Genomic DNA, 20,202 nt, shown 5'->3' with positions numbered 1-20,202 from the left:
AGGAGGAGGCACACTGAGGAGGAGGAGGCACACTGAGGAGGAGGAGGAGGCACACTGAGGAGGAGGAGGAGGCACACTGAGGAGGAGGCACACTGAGGAGGAGGAGGCACACTGAGGAGGAGGAGGCACACTGAGGAGGAGGAGGAGGCACACTGAGGAGGAGGAGGCACACTGAGGAGGAGGAGGCACACTGAGGAGGAGGAGGCACACTGAGGAGGAGGAGGAGGCACACTGAGGAGGAGGAGGAGGCACACTGAGGAGGAGGAGGAGGCACACTGAGGAGGAGGAGGCACACTGAGGAGGAGGAGGCACACTGAGGAGGAGGAGGAGGCACACTGAGGAGGAGGAGGCACACTGAGGAGGAGGAGGCACACTGAGGAGGAGGAGGCACACTGAGGAGGAGGAGGCACACTGAGGAGGAGGAGGCACACTGAGGAGGAGGAGGAGGCACACTGAGGAGGAGGCACACTGAGGAGGAGGAGGCACACTGAGGAGGAGGAGGCACACTGAGGAGGAGGAGGCACACTGAGGAGGAGGAGGCACACTGAGGAGGAGGAGGAGGCACACTGAGGAGGAGGAGGAGGCACACTGAGGAGGAGGAGGAGGCACACTGAGGAGGAGGAGGAGGCACACTGAGGAGGAGGAGGCACACTGAGGAGGAGGAGGCACACTGAGGAGGAGGAGGCACACTGAGGAGGAGGAGGAGGCACACTGAGGAGGAGGAGGCACACTGAGGAGGAGGAGGCACACTGAGGAGGAGGAGGAGGCACACTGAGGAGGAGGAGGAGGCACACTGAGGAGGAGGAGGCACACTGAGGAGGAGGAGGCACACTGAGGAGGAGGAGGAGGCACACTGAGGAGGAGGAGGAGGCACACTGAGGAGGAGGAGGAGGCACACTGAGGAGGAGGAGGCACACTGAGGAGGAGGAGGCACACTGAGGAGGAGGAGGCACACTGAGGAGGAGGAGGAGGCACACTGAGGAGGAGGAGGCACACTGAGGAGGAGGAGGCACACTGAGGAGGAGGAGGCACACTGAGGAGGAGGAGGAGGCACACTGAGGAGGAGGAGGAGGCACACTGAGGAGGAGGAGGAGGCACACTGAGGAGGAGGAGGCACACTGAGGAGGAGGAGGCACACTGAGGAGGAGGAGGAGGCACACTGAGGAGGAGGAGGCACACTGAGGAGGAGGAGGAGGCACACTGAGGAGGAGGAGGCACACTGAGGAGGAGGAGGAGGCACACTGAGGAGGAGGAGGCACACTGAGGAGGAGGAGGAGGCACACTGAGGAGGAGGAGGAGGCACACTGAGGAGGAGGAGGAGGCACACTGAGGAGGAGGAGGAGGCACACTGAGGAGGAGGAGGCACACTGAGGAGGAGGAGGAGGCACACTGAGGAGGAGGAGGAGGCACACTGAGGAGGAGGAGGAGGCACACTGAGGAGGAGGAGGAGGCACACTGAGGAGGAGGAGGAGGCACACTGAGGAGGAGGAGGCACACTGAGGAGGAGGAGGCACACTGAGGAGGAGGAGGAGGCACACTGAGGAGGAGGAGGAGGCACACTGAGGAGGAGGAGGCACACTGAGGAGGAGGAGGAGGCACACTGAGGAGGAGGAGGCACACTGAGGAGGAGGAGGAGGCACACTGAGGAGGAGGAGGCACACTGAGGAGGAGGAGGAGGCACACTGAGGAGGAGGAGGCACACTGAGGAGGAGGAGGCACACTGAGGAGGAGGAGGCACACTGAGGAGGAGGAGGCACACTGAGGAGGAGGAGGAGGCACACTGAGGAGGAGGAGGCACACTGAGGAGGAGGAGGAGGCACACTGAGGAGGAGGAGGCACACTGAGGAGGAGGAGGAGGCACACTGAGGAGGAGGAGGCACACTGAGGAGGAGGAGGAGGCACACTGAGGAGGAGGAGGCACACTGAGGAGGAGGAGGCACACTGAGGAGGAGGAGGAGGCACACTGAGGAGGAGGAGGAGGCACACTGAGGAGGAGGAGGAGGCACACTGAGGAGGAGGAGGCACACTGAGGAGGAGGAGGAGGCACACTGAGGAGGAGGAGGAGGCACACTGAGGAGGAGGAGGCACACTGAGGAGGAGGAGGCACACTGAGGAGGAGGAGGAGGCACACTGAGGAGGAGGAGGAGGCACACTGAGGAGGAGGAGGAGGCACACTGAGGAGGAGGAGGCACACTGAGGAGGAGGAGGCACACTGAGGAGGAGGAGGCACACTGAGGAGGAGGAGGAGGCACACTGAGGAGGAGGAGGCACACTGAGGAGGAGGAGGAGGCACACTGAGGAGGAGGAGGAGGCACACTGAGGAGGAGGAGGCACACTGAGGAGGAGGAGGAGGCACACTGAGGAGGAGGAGGAGGCACACTGAGGAGGAGGAGGAGGCACACTGAGGAGGAGGAGGCACACTGAGGAGGAGGAGGCACACTGAGGAGGAGGAGGAGGCACACTGAGGAGGAGGAGGCACACTGAGGAGGAGGAGGCACACTGAGGAGGAGGAGGAGGCACACTGAGGAGGAGGAGGAGGCACACTGAGGAGGAGGAGGAGGCACACTGAGAAGGAGGAGGAGGCACACTGAGGAGGAGGAGGAGGCACACTGAGGAGGAGGAGGCACACTGAGGAGGAGGAGGCACACTGAGGAGGAGGAGGCACACTGAGGAGGAGGAGGAGGCACACTGAGGAGGAGGAGGAGGCACACTGAGGAGGAGGAGGAGGCACACTGAGGAGGAGGAGGAGGCACACTGAGGAGGAGGAGGCACACTGAGGAGGAGGAGGCACACTGAGGAGGAGGAGGCACACTGAGGAGGAGGAGGAGGCACACTGAGGAGGAGGAGGAGGCACACTGAGGAGGAGGAGGAGGCACACTGAGGAGGAGGAGGCACACTGAGGAGGAGGAGGAGGCACACTGAGGAGGAGGAGGCACACTGAGGAGGAGGAGGCACACTGAGGAGGAGGAGGCACACTGAGGAGGAGGAGGAGGCACACTGAGGAGGAGGAGGAGGCACACTGAGGAGGAGGAGGAGGCACACTGAGGAGGAGGCACACTGAGGAGGAGGAGGCACACTGAGGAGGAGGAGGAGGCACACTGAGGAGGAGGAGGAGGCACACTGAGGAGGAGGAGGAGGCACACTGAGGAGGAGGAGGCACACTGAGGAGGAGGAGGAGGCACACTGAGGAGGAGGAGGCACACTGAGGAGGAGGAGGCACACTGAGGAGGAGGAGGAGGCACACTGAGGAGGAGGAGGCACACTGAGGAGGAGGAGGCACACTGAGGAGGAGGAGGCACACTGAGGAGGAGGAGGAGGCACACTGAGGAGGAGGCACACTGAGGAGGAGGCACACTGAGGAGGAGGAGGAGGCACACTGAGGAGGAGGAGGCACACTGAGGAGGAGGAGTCACACTGAGGAGGAGGAGGCACACTGAGGAGGAGGAGGAGGCACACTGAGGAGGAGGAGGCACACTGAGGAGGAGGCACACTGAGGAGGAGGCACGCCGAGGGATAGACTAACATCTGGTCTCTGAAATGAAATATTTTACAGAAAAAAATAGTTGTTAAATTAAAGTTATAAAAATAATAAAAAGGAGTCCAGAGACTTTTTTCATTTTCATACTGCAGTAATCTAGACTTGCCAGACATTATATTTGTTTCAGGGTCTTTCTGACAGACAAGCCGAGACTAGCCAAAGGTGGCGGACTTGGACAAGTGCGGGGCATGTGAACATTACACTGTCGACATGGAAGCACTCGTTAGACATACACAACGCAATGGTGCAGTTCGCGTTCACATTAGCGATTACCTTTATTGAAAGACTTGTCACTTGTTAAAACAAGTAAACCCAATTGTTTAGTTGCATTTTGAAGCCCCTCGCATCACGGGGTATTTTTCCTTGCAACCAATGTTAATTTCAGTACAGAAGAAAATCCTTTCATGCGTCTGTTTGTGAACAAGATACATGTACAATAAAATTTGGTATGAAGTTGCAGGTTTTTCCCGACACCATTCCCGTTATTTCTTTTTGTAAATATTAGACATGTATTATTATGCGATAAAAACCTTCATTTGTCGAAACTCAAAGAAAACGTACATTCATACATTTTAAAAGGTGTTTGTCTTTTTAAGTATTGAACGTCAGTTTGGATGGGTTCATTGAAGTGTGAAGGATTTAAAAGCGCTGGTTAAACTGTGCTAAACACGAAAGTTAAGTAAATATAAATATAAACATGACCCGATGCACTGAGGCGAGGTCAACCTTGAAGGGCGTATTTATACATGACGTCATATAAGTTTGTGAAGAGGTGTATTTCAATTCCAACGAGAGCACGAGGACGGAATGTACTTACTGCTGTTTAATGTGAAGTTAATGGAACAGTTATGGAAAACACCCCGAGGCATGAACCCTCCCATGGCACCAGGAAATTGGGAATATGACTGATTCGTGAAGGTGTTGCTTGTGTTTGGATAATCACAAACAAATTCGGATGCGGTGGATTGGACTGGTGGGGATTCAACGGAGTGCTCTGAAACTTGTCTGTTTTGTGTTTCAACTGTGTTTGGTGTTTGGGATTTGTCGTGTGTGATCGCCTGTAATACCTTGCTCAGCTGGTGTTTCTTGTCACCTGTGATGGATCTACTGTGTGATCTGATGCTAGCTTCATTTCTGTGCCCTGACAAGTACATGATGTGACGCAATTCAACATTTGCATCGGCTAGTGCTTGAATGGCAGTTGCACGAATGCAGTGAGGGGTATACACCCGGCTGAGACCTGCTTCCTTGGAAATTGTGCAAATGATCAAACCAAGTTGACGTTCCGACATGGGCTTACTCGAGTACCACACAGGGTCATTAACCATGGCACTTGATTTGGGAATGGAACAACTTTTCTGCATTTGGGGGCAATTTTTACACGAGAAGTTTCAAGGTCGCGACGAGACACTGTGACGTACCAGAAGCATACATGCGTTTGTCGGTAGTGTTGTTTTCCGGGTCATCCAACCCTGGGTGGGTTTTTGGATTGTGTCGTGTGAAATTGCGGCATATTCGCGACCCTCGTCATTAAAAATGAAATTCAAAAGAACCAGGTCTCAGCTGAGAGTGAAATTCTAGGCCACGTGAAACAAAATGAACAGGATATCGAACCAAGCTTTATACAGACTCTCGTGTGACAGATAATCTTGAATTTTTGTCATATCGCCATTGTCAACAATTGGCTTAAGTTGTGTTGGCATAGATTGACCGTTACGGACATTGGATTTTAATTTTCCATTGAGAAGGTCATTGGCACGTTGGAATTCTTTGTCCTTTACTATGTCCATGTGGCGACCCAACAGACGGATATTTCTGTTGAGGGCAGCTCTCATATTTTTCATCGTGTTTCTATGGTACTCATCGGAACAGGACCCTTGCCATCCTTCCTCATGTGCCGCCGCGTCTCGGCGTAGAATGCACGGAGAAGTTCGGCCAACTCACAAACCGGAATAGTAATCCAGTCTACTGATATTTTTCTCGTCTCCGATGACCAATCTGTAAAACAGGTAGGCAAGTTTTTTTCAGTATTTATAGTAAATTTAAGTTTTATTCCTTACTTTTTAATGTTTTATTTATTTAACGCTAGATTAGATTTAATTAATAATAATTATTTTATTTGGCTTACCATGGAACATTTTCAAAGCCCATTTGGTGTTTTTCATTGTTGGTTTTGCCGTGCCTCTGTTTTTCTAAATCTTGGAGGTTTTCTTCCGAAACAATAGTAAATCAGGTTTGGGGTTGGGGTTGATCACTAGCAGTCGCTTTGATCTCTGTGTCGGCGGCCACATCTGAGGGGGCGACAACATTGTCTTGATGCTAGATTCCTGTCATTTCAGAAAACAATGCATCAAAGTCAATATCACTCAATAAATCGATTTCGTTCCTCAGTAGTTCTGCAGATTTCATTTTCTTCCCTTGCGTTACTAGTATTCATAGATAGCCATTCCATATCAAAATCACCGATAGTAGACAACAACAAACACCAGAACCAAAGCATTTATTTATTTTGAAGTCAGATAAAATGTTACAAGACCAAGCAAAATACTATAATTAATTTTGATGCCGACAAATGCAGGTATTAAAAAGGAAAAATAAAATAGAAAAACGAGTTGATTGTAAACACCGATCGAGAGTTCGGGGAAACCCCAGAAAGTAGTTCCGGCAAAAGTTCACACGATCAATTTCACAAAAAATTGTTCACATCATGTGAACTTTTTTTAATTTGTCCGTTCATAGGTGTGTGAACTCCAAATATCAGATCACGTGTTACCCCTTCCGCCAATCAGCATGAAAGAAGCAGTGTAAACTTCGAAGTATGAAATTATTCTTAAATTAATCTAAAAGATTACGATTTGTTGGTTTATTTGTTTGTTTGTTGTTTGTTTGTTGACCGTCGTCGTAGAAAACCACAATCGTCGAATGACGTCAAAAATCGTCTTCAGCTATGACGTAATTTCTAGTGTCAGAATAAGATTGGAATAACGCCAACAATGCCGTGTGCACATGCGACTTTTATTAACTCGGTATCAACTTATTAATGAATTATTTTTATGTGATTTATGAGACGTTTTCGTGCCGTTTTGGCAATATCGTGATATGTCTTACCCGATGTATTTATTTTATTCCCCTTAATAACTGTCCAGAATGTATTGAAATTACATAAATAAGAATATTAACATCAAACCATTATCTTAGTAGGTAAATAAAAAACCTGTAATGCAATTTTAAGAAATAAGATTTTATTTGGGTCCTTAAATCCACATCGTCGATTACAAGGCTGATGGCTTCACTGAAGGTTTTCTTGTTGGCCTAATCATTTCAAATTCTCCCCGACGTCGGCAAATCTGGTGTTTAATTAGTTTTATTACCCACCCATACAAACATACAAACATACAAACAGTAATTCAAGAACATATATATCATTTCATTATTTATTTTTAGCATGGAATAGTTACTACATTACGTCCGACCCATGTCAAAAGTCTGTGTAGTAGGACTGACTGAATGTCAAATACACATTCTCAATTCTTTTATTCTTTAGCACGTTTTTGTGTGATTTTAGAATAGTATGGCATCCAAACTTTGGGGGAATTTCCGTAATCAAATGGAGAACCATTGGGATATGGATTTAAGAATTTCCAAAATACATGGAACATTTATCTGATCACTGATTTATGGATTGCTGAGGGAACAAGATATTTTGTCAAGTCAAATGATACGTGATTGCTGTTCGGTGGAAAGTTAAGTTGTGTTAAGCTTCAGATAGATTCCTCAAACTGCCTGATAACATAGAACGTTTGTCGGTTGTAATTACGATAGTTGCTTTTGTTTTCATTCAATTGCTTTAGCTAAAACGCGGGAGGCCTCAACGGTGACTGAACAAATTGCTCCGTTCGTAAAACATATATCCGGCAATAGCAATCAGTTGTTCTTTTGGTTATTATTAGTTTGCAACTGAAATATTTTTTTTATATCTGATAAAATAATACTTTCAGATACTATTTATCCGATCATTGCATAAAAAATCTTTGAAATTATGAAAATTATGTATTTTTTAACCGAATCACAGGTAGATTGGTAGAAAACGTGTGTACAGCTGAGTGCTATTCCTGGCTTAGTTTACGGGAGAATACACACGGTAATCTTTATTTCTATATCTTAAGAACAGAAAATACAATTTAAGTGATAAATCATCATTTACAGTGATACTTTATCTGAAGCTCACATTTTTATTGATCAAGTTTATCACCCGTTTGTTCACCTGCATTCTCTGAAGGGGCACTATGTCTTACCTCCCTTTAAACACGACACGCGGAGCAAATGTCCCCACCGACCTGTCTATTTATAACCATTGATTTCTCTGTGCCGAACCGGTTTCGTATAAAGGTGTTACCGCCCGCTCTGTAGCAGCGGCTGTTCCTGTGTGTGTCACAGACTCAAGTGTGCAGTGAACGGGTAGGTCGGTCTGTTTCTTACCCTCGTCTTAACACACCACCTTGCCTGCTATATATAATAGTGTACCTGTATGTGTTCGGGTAGCTTACAGTTTCTAAATAGATGCAGACGGTGTGTATCCAATAGCCGTAAGAACAAAGAGCTCTCCTGTTTGCATTTCGGTGAATGCCATTGTTGACAGTGGATTTGTTAATTTAAGCGATGTGAGGTCAGTCGAAACAGTGCTTAACGTCGCGTCCTAGACTATAGCACTTACATACCGACGTTCTAGCCACAATATACGGACTACTAATGGTATAGGGATGTCATGTACAGGTATATCGGCGGAAGATGTGTCATGCGTCGTGAGCCTGGTGTTACCTGTTCCATGGCATCGGTTCCGGTACACTGCACGCCGAGGAATAAGAGACATGTAATATGGCAGACTGTGTGTGTTGTTAGTTGGCAACGTATTAGTGTCAATCGATTTTGTTATTATGCATAATCTTACATAATCTTAATTATTTTTATTCAAATTTTTTGAAAATAAACAACTTAGCTTTTAAGCGTGTGTATTCGGAAGATGCGATAAATGAACTCAGACGGGGGAAAGGTCAAACATAACCAGATTTCTTCAAGTACTTGTAAACCAACCCAAGGTGTCAATGTGAGTAAACGTTCAGTTGTGTGGCTCCGTGACTTCTTACAAACTTTCACTGTGACAACGAAGTCCACTTCAATGCTGACACTTACCTAGATGGCAAGCAACGTTCTCAACTGCGAGTTTATGACGTCACATCCTTGTGTTAAAGTTGAACATTAAGGGTAACATTAATTATATTGCATTACAGTGCATAAAGCAATATATTATAAATATCTAATTATGAATTATTATTTACCTCAATACAACACTTAATTAGTCATGTAATCGTTTTATATTGATTTTGTTACCCGATTTTGCGGCTTGCATGGTGATTCCATAAGTTCTTTCTGCATAAGGTATATCATCTCTTGTGATAGTTTAAAAAAATATTATGTATACAAAATATACATGAAATGATAATATATCTTACATAATGTTCCGGCAATACGTCAATACGTGAGGAGAATAGTAGAGTGTTACATCCCACATCATACATCCATGAACTGCTGTAATACAACACACTTGTTGTTTTAGTTCTCCAAACAAACAACAATAAACTATCTACACATTCTAGATGTTTCTACGCATAGGTTCGAACGCAGAATGTACCATATTGTTTAAACTGACATAAACCCTCATGTCAAACTCTGTCAAATGCTTTAGAAATATCACAGACAACCATACAAACATGTTCGTGCTGATCTAATGACTAACGTATTTCATGGTATTTCCAGCAGGTTCAAAGTAGTGGTGGCCTGGTATAAATCCTCAACTTGTCACAAATGTTAATAAATATATATTATATTATTGTGTATAACAGTTTAGTAAATACGTTTACAAATGGCATCCATTCATTACCACGGAGTGTAGATGTTGAAGTTAACCTTGATGAATGCGGGTTGTCCTGTATCTGGTAGGACCCTCATTTATGTGACAGAAAATGGCTGATTTCTACAGTCCTTTAACATATGTCTTATCAATCTATTCTTCAATGGCAGGCCTACCAGACAGTGCATGCACTGCATTACGGCGACTTGTGTTCCATACAGTTTGCTGTCACCGTATCACCGTTTAATCATAATTCATAAATTACTTTCTGTTGCGATTGTGTTTAGCTACACAATCACATATCTGAAATACATGTATGTATCCAATGTTAATACCATGTTATGTTTTATATAGAGATAAAGGTTCTATACACATTTTAACTGTATAAATGTACTTGAATCAAACTATATATTTGTATTAACATTATTTTGGCAAAACTAGGGGAGGTGAAATGGGGTTTAACGTCGCGTCCAAGATGATTGCACTTATATATAACGACGTGCATGCACGTGTGTGTGTGTGTGTGTGTGTGTGTGTGTGTGTGTGTGTGTGTGTGTGTGTGGCTGCTTGTACTAGTCCGGACTGATGCCGATTTATAGTGCTAGCACACTGATATATCATGCCGCAGTTTAACATGAATACCCCAGTCAGACACAGTATACTGACTCCGAGCCGGCCAGTCCTTGTTTTAGCCCCTTAATGCCGAGCGTCAGAAAGGGTCACAACAAGAACCACCTTTAACGTCTTTTGGTATGACGGGGCGGATGCTCTACCACTAGACCACAGAGGAGGTCCTAAGGCAAAACTACATCATCAGTTGCAATCCCCTGTATCATTTATATTGTTAGAGAGAGAGAGAGAGAGAGAGAGAGAGAGAGAGAGAGAGAGAGAGAGAGAGAGATTCTTTCCAATCCACTGATTGACATGATGAGCATCGATTTACGCAATTGGTATACGCTGACATGCATCATCCAGGACAGCGAGTCTGACCACCTGTCCCGTTAGTCGCCTCTTACAACAAGCATAGTCGCCTCTTACAACAAGCATAGTCTCCTCTTACAACAAGCATAGTCGCCTCTTACAACAAGCATAGTCGCCTCTTACAACAAGCATAGTCGCCTTTTACGGCAAGACTGGGTTGCTGAAGACCCTGCTATTCTACCACATGCTCATGATATAGTTAGATTCGAAAAATCGACTTTGAGATTTTTGAATGGAAAATTGTTTTGTGTTTTTTATTTTTATATATACAGGGCACTTTCTGTGTATTATCGGATATAGCAACGCCTGGTGATACTACCGCCTAATCCCCCCGCATCCCTTGTTACAAAACCCAGCATCAATAGTTGGCGATGAAGGGGGGAACCTGTTGGACAATGGTTAATTAGCCAGTCTAGCAACCTACTTAATGTAATTCTTAAATAACGACACAATCACCCACAGTTACAGCCGACACACAACACCTAGGATGTTGGGAAAGATTCGGAGGTCGTAATCTTCAGTTATGTAACCTAATGAGTGTAGGGGTTGTATAGTCGGTGTTGGTGGCAGCTCCTTCATTGTGCCCCCACCGATGTAAAGCCAACAACTAAACAACCTTGTTTTTCAAGGTGAGAAACAATTTACTTTATATGTTAACTTATTTATCTATACTTGATCTACAGCTCTCTGTTCCACCCAACAACTTCTACGGGAGTGGCAGGGTGGTGGGGTGGTGGGGTGTTGGAGTGGTGGGGTGGTGGGGTGGTGGAGTGGTGGGGTGGTGGGGTGGCGGTGTGGTGGGGTGGCGGTGTGGCGGGGTGGTGGAGTGGTGTGGTGGTGGGGTGGTGGGGTGGCAGGGTGGTGGGGTGGTGGAGTGGTGGGGTGGTGGGGTGGCGGTGTGGTGGGGTGGCGGTGTGGCGGGGTGGTGGAGTGGTGGGGTGGTGGGGTGGCAGGGTGGTGGGGTGGTGGAGTGGTGGGGTGGTGGAGTGGTGGGATGGAGGGGTGGCGGTGTGGCGGGGTGGTGGGGTGGTGGGGTAGCCTAGTGGTTAAAGCGTTCTATCCTCATGCCGAATATCCGGGTTCGATTCCCGACATGGGTACAATGTGTGGAGTCCATCTCTGGTGTGCCCCGCTGTGATATTACGGGAATATTGCTAAAAGCGGCGTAAAACCATACTCACTCACTCACTCACAAAGGGGTTGGCAGTGGGATTATAAATAAAAGTCCACTTTTCACACGCTGTGGTTGAGGTTGGTATAATTAATGTTCTATTGATTCAGACAAGTGAATATGTTCTACGCTGTGACTGCATTCTCCTTCTTATTCTACATCTCAATGTGGGATTTCCGAGGCAGAAACGTTTCCTATCTATCGCTTAGAAGGGACCCCATGAAGATCTGGTTAGAATTGATCTTGTGCAACCCATGTTTGTCACAAGAGGGGAGTGAGGGGTCATGCTTGCGGACTTGCTTGCTGACTTGCTTGCTGACTTGCTTGCGGACTTGCTTGATGCATACTACCATACACCTGTAACGTAGATCGATGCCCATGATGTCAATCGCTGGATTGTCTGGTCCAGACTCGATTATTTACAGACCTCCGTCATATAGCTGGAATAGGGTTCGGCGTTAAACAACAAACAAACAAACAAACAAATGTAACAGCAACTGTTTACGTTTCGTATTCTTGCGATATCCGTTCGACCCATTGAATCGTCACGATATGGCTGAAATATTGCCGATGTGACGTAAAGCATTACCTCACTCACTCACTCGACCCATTGAAACACATAGGATCGAAAATATAGTCACGATATAAAAAATGAAAATTATGAATGTATGACCAAGCAATATGACCCCAACGATATAACCCCAACGATATAACCTCAACAGTCTTTACGTATTAATCGATAGCAAAACGATCAGTATCGATGCATGCATATGAAATGAATTGACCAATGGTTATTGTAAAATGTTTGTTGTTTGTGTTTGTATGGGGAATGTTATAACTTTGTAAATATCCAGAGAATCCATTTTCGGTGATGCGAGACGTGTGGATGCCTGAGCATCACCTCTGCAGCCCAGTCGGCATCTCCCCGGAGAACGTATATTCCATTATCACAGAAACATTGGCAGTGGAAGAAGGTAGTAACTTGCTGGGATCCCAAGCTTCTGACATCTGATCTACAACGCACCGGGCACAGCGTGTCTCTTAACCTACGTCAGTCTAAGGGTCCCTGGTTTGTCAGAAACATGCCCGTCCGACTGGAGGTCACCAAGGTGGAGGTCACCAATGTGGTTACAAGTCGACAGCCTGCCTCAGTTGTTGCTCTCCTGAATTTTACTGACAACTCGCTCGGGCATTATTGAGAATAATCTGTGTAACGTTTTTTTCAGAGTAAAGACATAATGGGTGCGATGAAGGGGAGATCGGTGCTGGTGGCGGTCTTGGCTTGTGTTGTTGTGGGGTCGCTGGTCATCCTCAGGCAATACTTCCAGGTGGTGAGTTCAGGGAGCTGGTGATGGCTTGTTGACGGACGTACAGTACAGTACAGTTATAACATTCTGTACACCTGTGTAACACTGAAAGCACACGTAGCATAAACGACAGACAACCGCCATGATATCCTTGATTGAACATGGCTACAATTGGCGTTCAGCTATTATTACCTAACAGTACTTCTATAATTCTGTTTCTCTGGAATGGCTGAATGATCACCAAATTGCTGATACGGCGAAAATCACTACTTACTTACTGATTCATTAGCTGGGCAGTCCATGCCACAGCACCGCTTGGAAACATAGGAATGTGGATTTCGAGTGTCTTACAGGGACAGGTTGTAGAATGATTGTGAAGAATGGCACTTGTTTATTTAAGGTGGACATGACAGAGTATCGTGATGACTTCATCTACAAGACGTCTCTCGAGGAACTGCGGGGGCAAGGCCAGGTAAGTGCTTGTCATCTACAACCAAACACCAGAAGGGGTCTACTATTGATATAGAATAGCTCTCTGTTATTTCCAAATAGCATATGGTCGTTTCAGTAATACTCTCTTCAAAGAAAAGAAACGTACGTGTAGTTTTTTAAAGTAAATTTATGGTACCTAAGAAAGTCGATATATTTAATTTAATACCATAGATACAAATATAGAGCTCGATAGTCACATGTTGTCGTTGTATAACGGCATTGAAAACTTGTCATTGTCATGTCACGCAATGCCACAAGAGTGCGCTGTATCTCGTGTGACCGCCCCGGGCAGCAATGACGATTCTGCATCTCCTCGGCACTGACTGGAGAAGTGTACGAATTCTGTCCTGCGGAATTCTGTGCTATTCTGCTTGTAACGCAATGGCCAGTTGTGGGAGTGTTCTGACGTTGACGTACACGTCGATCGAGTTCATCCCAGAGGTGTTCGATTGGGTTGAGGTCTGGAGATCTCGACAGCCAAGGCAAGACGTTGATGTTGGCATTATGAAGGTAATCTTCCGTGACACGAGCTGTGTGCGGTGGAATGTTGTCCTGTTGCAACTGCTCCCTCTGGCGGTCAATGATTGGAATAAGGTGAGGTTGAAGAATTTGATTCATGTAGCGATTTGCTGTCAAATTTCCCTGAACCACAATTTAATTGTCGAAGTCACGAATACAATGTGGGGCAAAACGCTCATTTCGACGACGATAATCACGCTGTCTTCCATCTCGCCGGTGAAGAAGAAATCTCGGACGGTCGGCAGTGGAATCGAACTGTGTGTATCGGTCACAAAGGTGGCATATGGTGCTGTGGTGGACGTTGAAGTGGCGTGAACCAGAAGACTGCGATTCCCCTCTTTGGATACGTCCTATGGCGGTGTTACGATCGGTAGGGCTGACTCTTGAAAAACGTTGACAACTGAATGACAAAGTATTGGCTAATGCTTGCCTTTTTATAGCCACTACCACGAGTAACGAATGCCATTATTTGCACTTGCATTTTGCTTTACTGTTTTCCTCCTTGACAAGTGTGGAAACAATGCCGTTTAATACATTGCAAATCGACAATGGCTGCGTTTTGACGCACCGTTTGTCGAACATCAGGCCACCAACATTTTCCAAGAACATGTTATATATAATATACAATACATACATAATCTATATACCGGATTGTTTGTGTAGTCAGGCTCAATCAACTACATACTACCTGTGGGGGCGGTCGGGTAGCCTAGTGGTTAAAGCGTTCGCTCGTCACGCCGAAGACCCGGGTTCGATTCCCGACATGGGTACAATGTGTGAAGCCCATTTCTGGTGTCCCTCGCCGTGATATTGTTGAATATTGCTAAAAGCGGCGTAAAACCATACTCAGTCAGTCAGTCAGTCAGACATACTACCTGTGCGTTTCTTTCTTTTGAAGAGTGTATGGCATTGTAACCTAAGATATTCCATATAAAATATAGTTCAACCCACATGTAGATTCCTAATGAAGGTGTGATCATTGTCGGGGGTTACAATGTATTTCGATAATTCTTCCCACACTTTACCTGAAAGACGACACCTGATACTGATGACATTGATTCTAGATTATCCTGCCGGACAAAGCTGCTATAGACAAGTTGTCAGCCGCCGCGGTGTTTCGGACCTACCACAGGTATGTGTCTGTGTATGTTGTGGAGTGCGTGCGTTGAGTGCCTTTGTTATTGCATAGTCAGCTTCATGTTGGGGGACGTAACGCGGCGCCAGGGTGCACGTGATGCCGAGAATGATGCTGAGACGCCAAGGAACATAATTGGGGTGGGTCCGCGATCCGAACCCAGGTTCCCGTGTGTACAGTGACACCTTGTTAAACCGGACGGGACCCTTTCTGGTAAAACTGTGCAGGTTAATGAATTTCCAGTTTACAGGGAGGAGTGAAAGTCCCGTATATATTAAATTCGTTCCCTTCAAAAATTGCCTCCTGAAAGTAAGGCGTTCGGAGTAGCAAGGTCTTGACTAACGAGGGTTCACTGTGTATTGTTGGAACTTACAAGTTTCATAAGTTCATCAAGTTTTGGAAATCTAAATATCTCTCAAACAAATACTGAATGACTAAAGACTCATCAGAGGGTCGTGATCTGTCTGTGATGCTGACATAAGTTGAATGATGACGCGATGTGCCCAAACACGCCACGTGATATTGTACACTATCGATACCAGATATAATAAAATTGGTTTTGTATATGCAATCTTGGACACGCATATAACATTTATCTCTCTGTTTTTCACATAGTTACCTTGACAACGTAGACATATTGTGCTCCCGGAAGCTGCGGATGGGAAGATTGGGAGACGGAGGCTGGGAAATATGTGATGACAGAGAATATCGTCCCGTAAAGCCTTGTATTGTGTACTCCTTTGGGTGAGTCTGTGACTCCTATATGCAACTATTTAGTTTTGTCACCAGCCAACCGTTAGTTAAGGAGAGCTAACTAATAACTGTGGTCGCAGGGGCCAGGTGGCAGGGGCGACCCAACAGTTGCGAGTATGTTCTCCAAATTACAGACATGACGTTTCTCAATATGTCCCTGTGTTAGACCACAGTGGGGATTCTTGGGGAGAGTGTGTCCCCAGTATCTCATGTTAGGCCACAGTGGGGATTCTTGGACAAAGTGTGTCCCAAGTACCTCGTGTTGGGTCAAAGTTGGGATTCTTGGGGAGAGTGTGTCCCCAGTACCTCATGTTAGGCCACAGTGGGGATTCTTGGGGAGAGTGTGTCCCCAGTACCTCGTGTTGGGTCAAAGTGGGGATTCTTGAGGAGAGTGTGTCCCCAGTACCTCGTGTTGGGTCAAAGTGGGGATTCTTGGGGAGAGTGTGTCCCCAGTACCTCGTGTTGGGTCAAAGTGGGGATTCTTGGGGAGAGTGTGTCCCCAGTACCTCATGTTAGGCCACAGTGGGGATTCTTGGGGAGAGTGTGTCCCCAGTACCTCGTGTTGGGTCAAAGTGGGGATTCTTGAGGAGAGTGTGTCCCCAGTACCTCGTGTTGGGTCAAAGTGGGGATTCTTGGGGAGAGTGTGTTCCCAGTACCTCGTGTTGGGTCACAGTGGGGATTCTTGGGGAGAGTGTGTCCCCAGTACCTCATGTTGGGTCAAAGTGGGGATTCTTGGGGAGAGTGTGTCCCCAGTACCTCATGTTGGGTCAAAGTGGGGATTCTTGAGGAGAGTGTGTCCCCAGTACCTCATGTTGGGTCAAAGTGGGGATTCTTGGGGAGAGTGTGTCCCCAGTACCTCATGTTGGGTCAAAGTGGGGATTCTTGGGGAGAGTGTGTCCCCAGTACCTCATGTTGGGTCAAAGTGGGGATTCTTGGGGAGAGTGTGTCCCCAGTACCTCGTGTTGGGTCACAGTGGGGATTCTTGGGGAGAGTGTGTCCCCAGTACCTCATGTTGGGTCAAAGTGGGGATTCTTGGGGAGAGTGTGTCCCCAGTACCTCGTGTTGGGTCACAGTGGGGATTCTTGGGGAGAGTGTGTCCCCAGTACCTCATGTTGGGTCAAAGTGGGGATTCTTGGGGAGAGTGTGTCCCCAGTACCTCGTGTTGGGTCACAGTGGGGATTCTTGGGGAGAGTGTGTCCCCAGTACCTCATGTTGGGTCAAAGTGGGGATTCTTGGGGAGAGTGTGTCCCCAGTACCTCGTGTTGGGTCAAAGTGGGGATTCTTGGGGAGAGTGTGTCCCCAGTACCTCGTGTTGGGTCAAAGTGGGGATTCTTGGGGAGAGTGTGTCCCCAGTACCTCGTGTTTCTAACGTGAAACACCAAGGCCGTAAACATATGTCCGCATAAGTGTTTTTATTTTATTTTCAGAATCAACTATGATTATTCCTTCGACGATGCCATGGCGAAAAACTACGAGTGTGACGTATTTTCGTTTGACCCAAGGTTTGTACCAGTTTGTAATCCTAATATCACGATGCTAGTCAGGAGTTGCAGGATCCGCTTGTCACTGGTTCGAATCCCCCTTTCACGGAGGTTGGTGTCTCACCACCAAACGCTGCACGTGGGATACATGCAGGTGTGTCTTGGTTGAGGCCGACACCAGAAAACAGAGGCGACCACCTTAATTTACTCACTTCCTTAACAGCAAAAAAGGAGGCGTGTGTGTGTGTGTGTGTTTGTGTGTGTATGAGTGTTTTGGGGGGGGGGGGGGGTGTGTGTGTTCAGTATCACAGCTGTTTTTGGTGCTTGGTTCTTCCTCGCAAAGTTACGTATTAATAACATATCCTGTTTTGCGGAACGTTCGCAGGTGCCCTGTCAAAACTCCCCGACAGCCTCGCATCATTGTGTACGCGCTGGTACTGTCTTGAAATCTATTAAACTGTAAAGTGGACGTTTTACATGTGTTTTAATATGGTATCTTTTCAGCATGAAGAAAAACAGCTACCAGAGATCAGCGCGTGTTCGTTTCTTAAACATAGGCATAGATGGGGAGAACACGGTGAACGGAAACTGGGAGATGCACACCCTGGGCCGAGTGAAGGCCATGCTCAATCATAATCAGGTAGGAACGTTACAGAGAAGATGTAAGCCTTTAGCAGTACCAACTACAAGCTGGCATTGGCAGCCTGGAATTACAATCATCCTCGCGGTGATTTCTGGGTAGAACTGCTCCGCCCAGGCGTGAGTCGATGTCTTGATGGATTGGGTGGTCAGTCGATGTCTTGATTGATTGGGTGGTCAGTCGATGTCTTGATGGATTGGGTTGTCAGTCGATGTCTTGGTGGATTGGGTGGTCAGTCGATGTCTTGATGGATTGGGTGGTCAGTCGATGTCTTGATGAATTGGGTGGTCAGTCGATGAGTTGATGGATTGGGTGGTCAGTCGATGAGTTGATGGATTGGGTGGTCAGTCGATGTCTTGGTGGATTGGGTGGTCAGTCGATGTCTTGATGGATTGGGTGGTCAGTCGATGTCTTGATGGATTTGGTGGTCAGTCGATGTCTTGATGGATTGGGTGGTCAGTCGATGTCTTGATGGATTGGGTGGTCAGTCGATGTCTTGGGGGATTGGGTGTGCTCGTACCCGGACGATATAGGATATCCCTGGGGTCCTGACGTTTGTTTGTCTCAGACTGAATTATTTATAGGCCGCCGTGATATAACTAGAATAGTGCTGCTGTTGACGTGATCATTATTCATTCATTCCAGTTAACAGTTTTCAGTTCACTAGGATCATGTGTGTAGTTGCTGTCAGTAACAGTGTGACGTCTGGTTATTTTGATGAAATACGTTCAATGTTGCGTTTAACCTAACTGAGTACTGAAGCAATATTTATTTTTCAGAATGCCATCGATGTTCTTAAAATGGACGTTGAAAGCTCAGAATGGAGATCCCTGCCGGAAATGGTGGCCTCTCGAGACCTCCGCTCTGTGCGACAGTTGCTTGTAGAATACCATGGAAAGTGCACGGATCGAGACGCGTGCATACAGATGCTGAAGGTGCTCAAAGATGTCTACGACTTGGGATTCAGGAAGTTTTATGTCCACAAGAATCCTGGTTGCCACTTGAAGTCGTCTGTGTTTCCCGTGGAACGGACATTCTGCTATGAAATTCATTACGTAAATACCAACCTCAAAGCACATTAACATTCTCAGTCAAGGATAGACATTGTTTGTCGGTCCAGCAAGTGTTTGAAGCTGGTCAGGAAACAACAAAACCTAGACATGTACACCAGCTACATCCGTCCATGGACAGGGAAATATAGGACACCCAGTCGTCCAGAACATCCTGATAGGTATCACATCAAGTTGCCCGTTCTTTGTTTTGCTGGACTCCATCTGTAACTAAACTGTGACCTCGTTAAACGTGTTTGTGAGCACGGCCCTTGTCACACAAAAGTACAGAAAAAGAAGTGCATTTGTACAACGCCATCCCTCTGACTGATGCTCCGGTTTATCAGAGCTCCGTTCTAATCTGATAAATACCCAGCATCCATTCGCTACCAAAGCTCCGATTTCAGCCCGATTCTTACATGCATTTTAGGTTCCTGTAACCATTTGTTTTGTCGTTTGTATATCTTATTTATATCTATTTACAATGAAGAGATTTGTCAACAATTATGTACCCAGAATGAAAGGGCAAATGTTTGTATTTGTGATGTGAGGGAATCCCCCCTTTCAACGATGCTCTCTGTGAGTGAGTGAGTGAGTGAGTGAGTGACGTTTATCATGTTTACACCACCTACAGGTAGAGGGCGCTGTGATTATCGCTTGACTATTGGTGACTACAACAAGGAATATACCTGATTCTAACTTACAATAGATAACAAACTAGCGTGTTACTTGTTCCCGGTTTATTAGGAGTTCATCCCCACGGCTCCTGGGACGCTGTGCCCTCCCTATCTGCCACCGTAATGGACTTCTGTGATCTGACATACATTGTGAAAAAAGTTCCTGGAAACTTACAGAGGTATTAATAGATATGACACATATCTGCTACTGCTTTCCATTCCTCATCCTGTGACATATCCATGTGTGTGGAATCAAAGGAACCAAATCGACAGTGGATACACTTTTAAATACTACTTAAAAACATCTGTTCAAGTGAGAGAAAAGGGGATGACGAAAATAACATGAATACAAAATACTCACATTTCATCTCATCTTCTGACACTCAAATCTGTGATGATGCATGCTATTTGTGAATATGATTATGTGTCGCAACCTTGTGTGTTTTACATATGACGCTTTGCATTAAAACCATTACATTTTTTATCTTTATTGCTATTGCAATTTCAGATATGTACTTTACAACTCTGTGAACAATAAAATGTGAATCAGA

The 20,202-nt window shown here is 46.5% G+C and overlaps 1 protein-coding gene across 2 annotated transcripts; it reads left to right on the top strand.

Moving 5' to 3' along the window:
- Nucleotides 1-7,903: 7,903 nt before the first annotated feature.
- Nucleotides 7,904-20,202, top strand: LOC125381039 (probable methyltransferase-like protein 24). 2 transcript variants are annotated; one of them, XM_048397140.1, is made up of 8 exons: nucleotides 7,904-7,996; nucleotides 12,825-12,929; nucleotides 13,306-13,377; nucleotides 14,981-15,048; nucleotides 15,667-15,795; nucleotides 17,232-17,306; nucleotides 17,790-17,925; nucleotides 18,705-20,202. In XM_048397140.1, the coding sequence occupies exons 2-8, from the start codon at nucleotides 12,837-12,839 to the stop codon at nucleotides 19,005-19,007; spliced, it is 876 nt and encodes a 291-aa protein (XP_048253097.1). In that variant the 5' UTR covers nucleotides 7,904-7,996; nucleotides 12,825-12,836; the 3' UTR covers nucleotides 19,008-20,202. The 2 variants fall into 2 exon arrangements, with proteins under 2 accessions (XP_048253097.1, XP_048253098.1); XM_048397141.1 differs by having other exon boundaries at nucleotides 7,916-8,000.

Source organism: Haliotis rufescens, unplaced genomic scaffold (genome assembly GCF_023055435.1).
Source record: "Haliotis rufescens isolate VD_foot unplaced genomic scaffold, xgHalRufe1.0.p SCAF_16, whole genome shotgun sequence".
NCBI lineage: Eukaryota > Metazoa > Mollusca > Gastropoda > Lepetellida > Haliotidae > Haliotis > Haliotis rufescens.
This window is presented reverse-complemented; position numbering and strand designations above follow the sequence as displayed.

Excerpts from the sequence above, each read along its gene's own strand:
- LOC125381039 (XM_048397140.1), top strand. The coding sequence starts at position 12,837 with ATGGGTGCGATGAAGGGGAGATCGGTGCTGGTGGCGGTCTTGGCTTGT. Across the intron at positions 13,378-14,980 it reads AACTGCGGGGGCAAGGCCAG|ATTATCCTGCCGGACAAAGC; the intron begins GTAAGTGCTTGT and ends CATTGATTCTAG. Across the intron at positions 17,926-18,704 it reads CCATGCTCAATCATAATCAG|AATGCCATCGATGTTCTTAA; the intron begins GTAGGAACGTTA and ends TTTATTTTTCAG.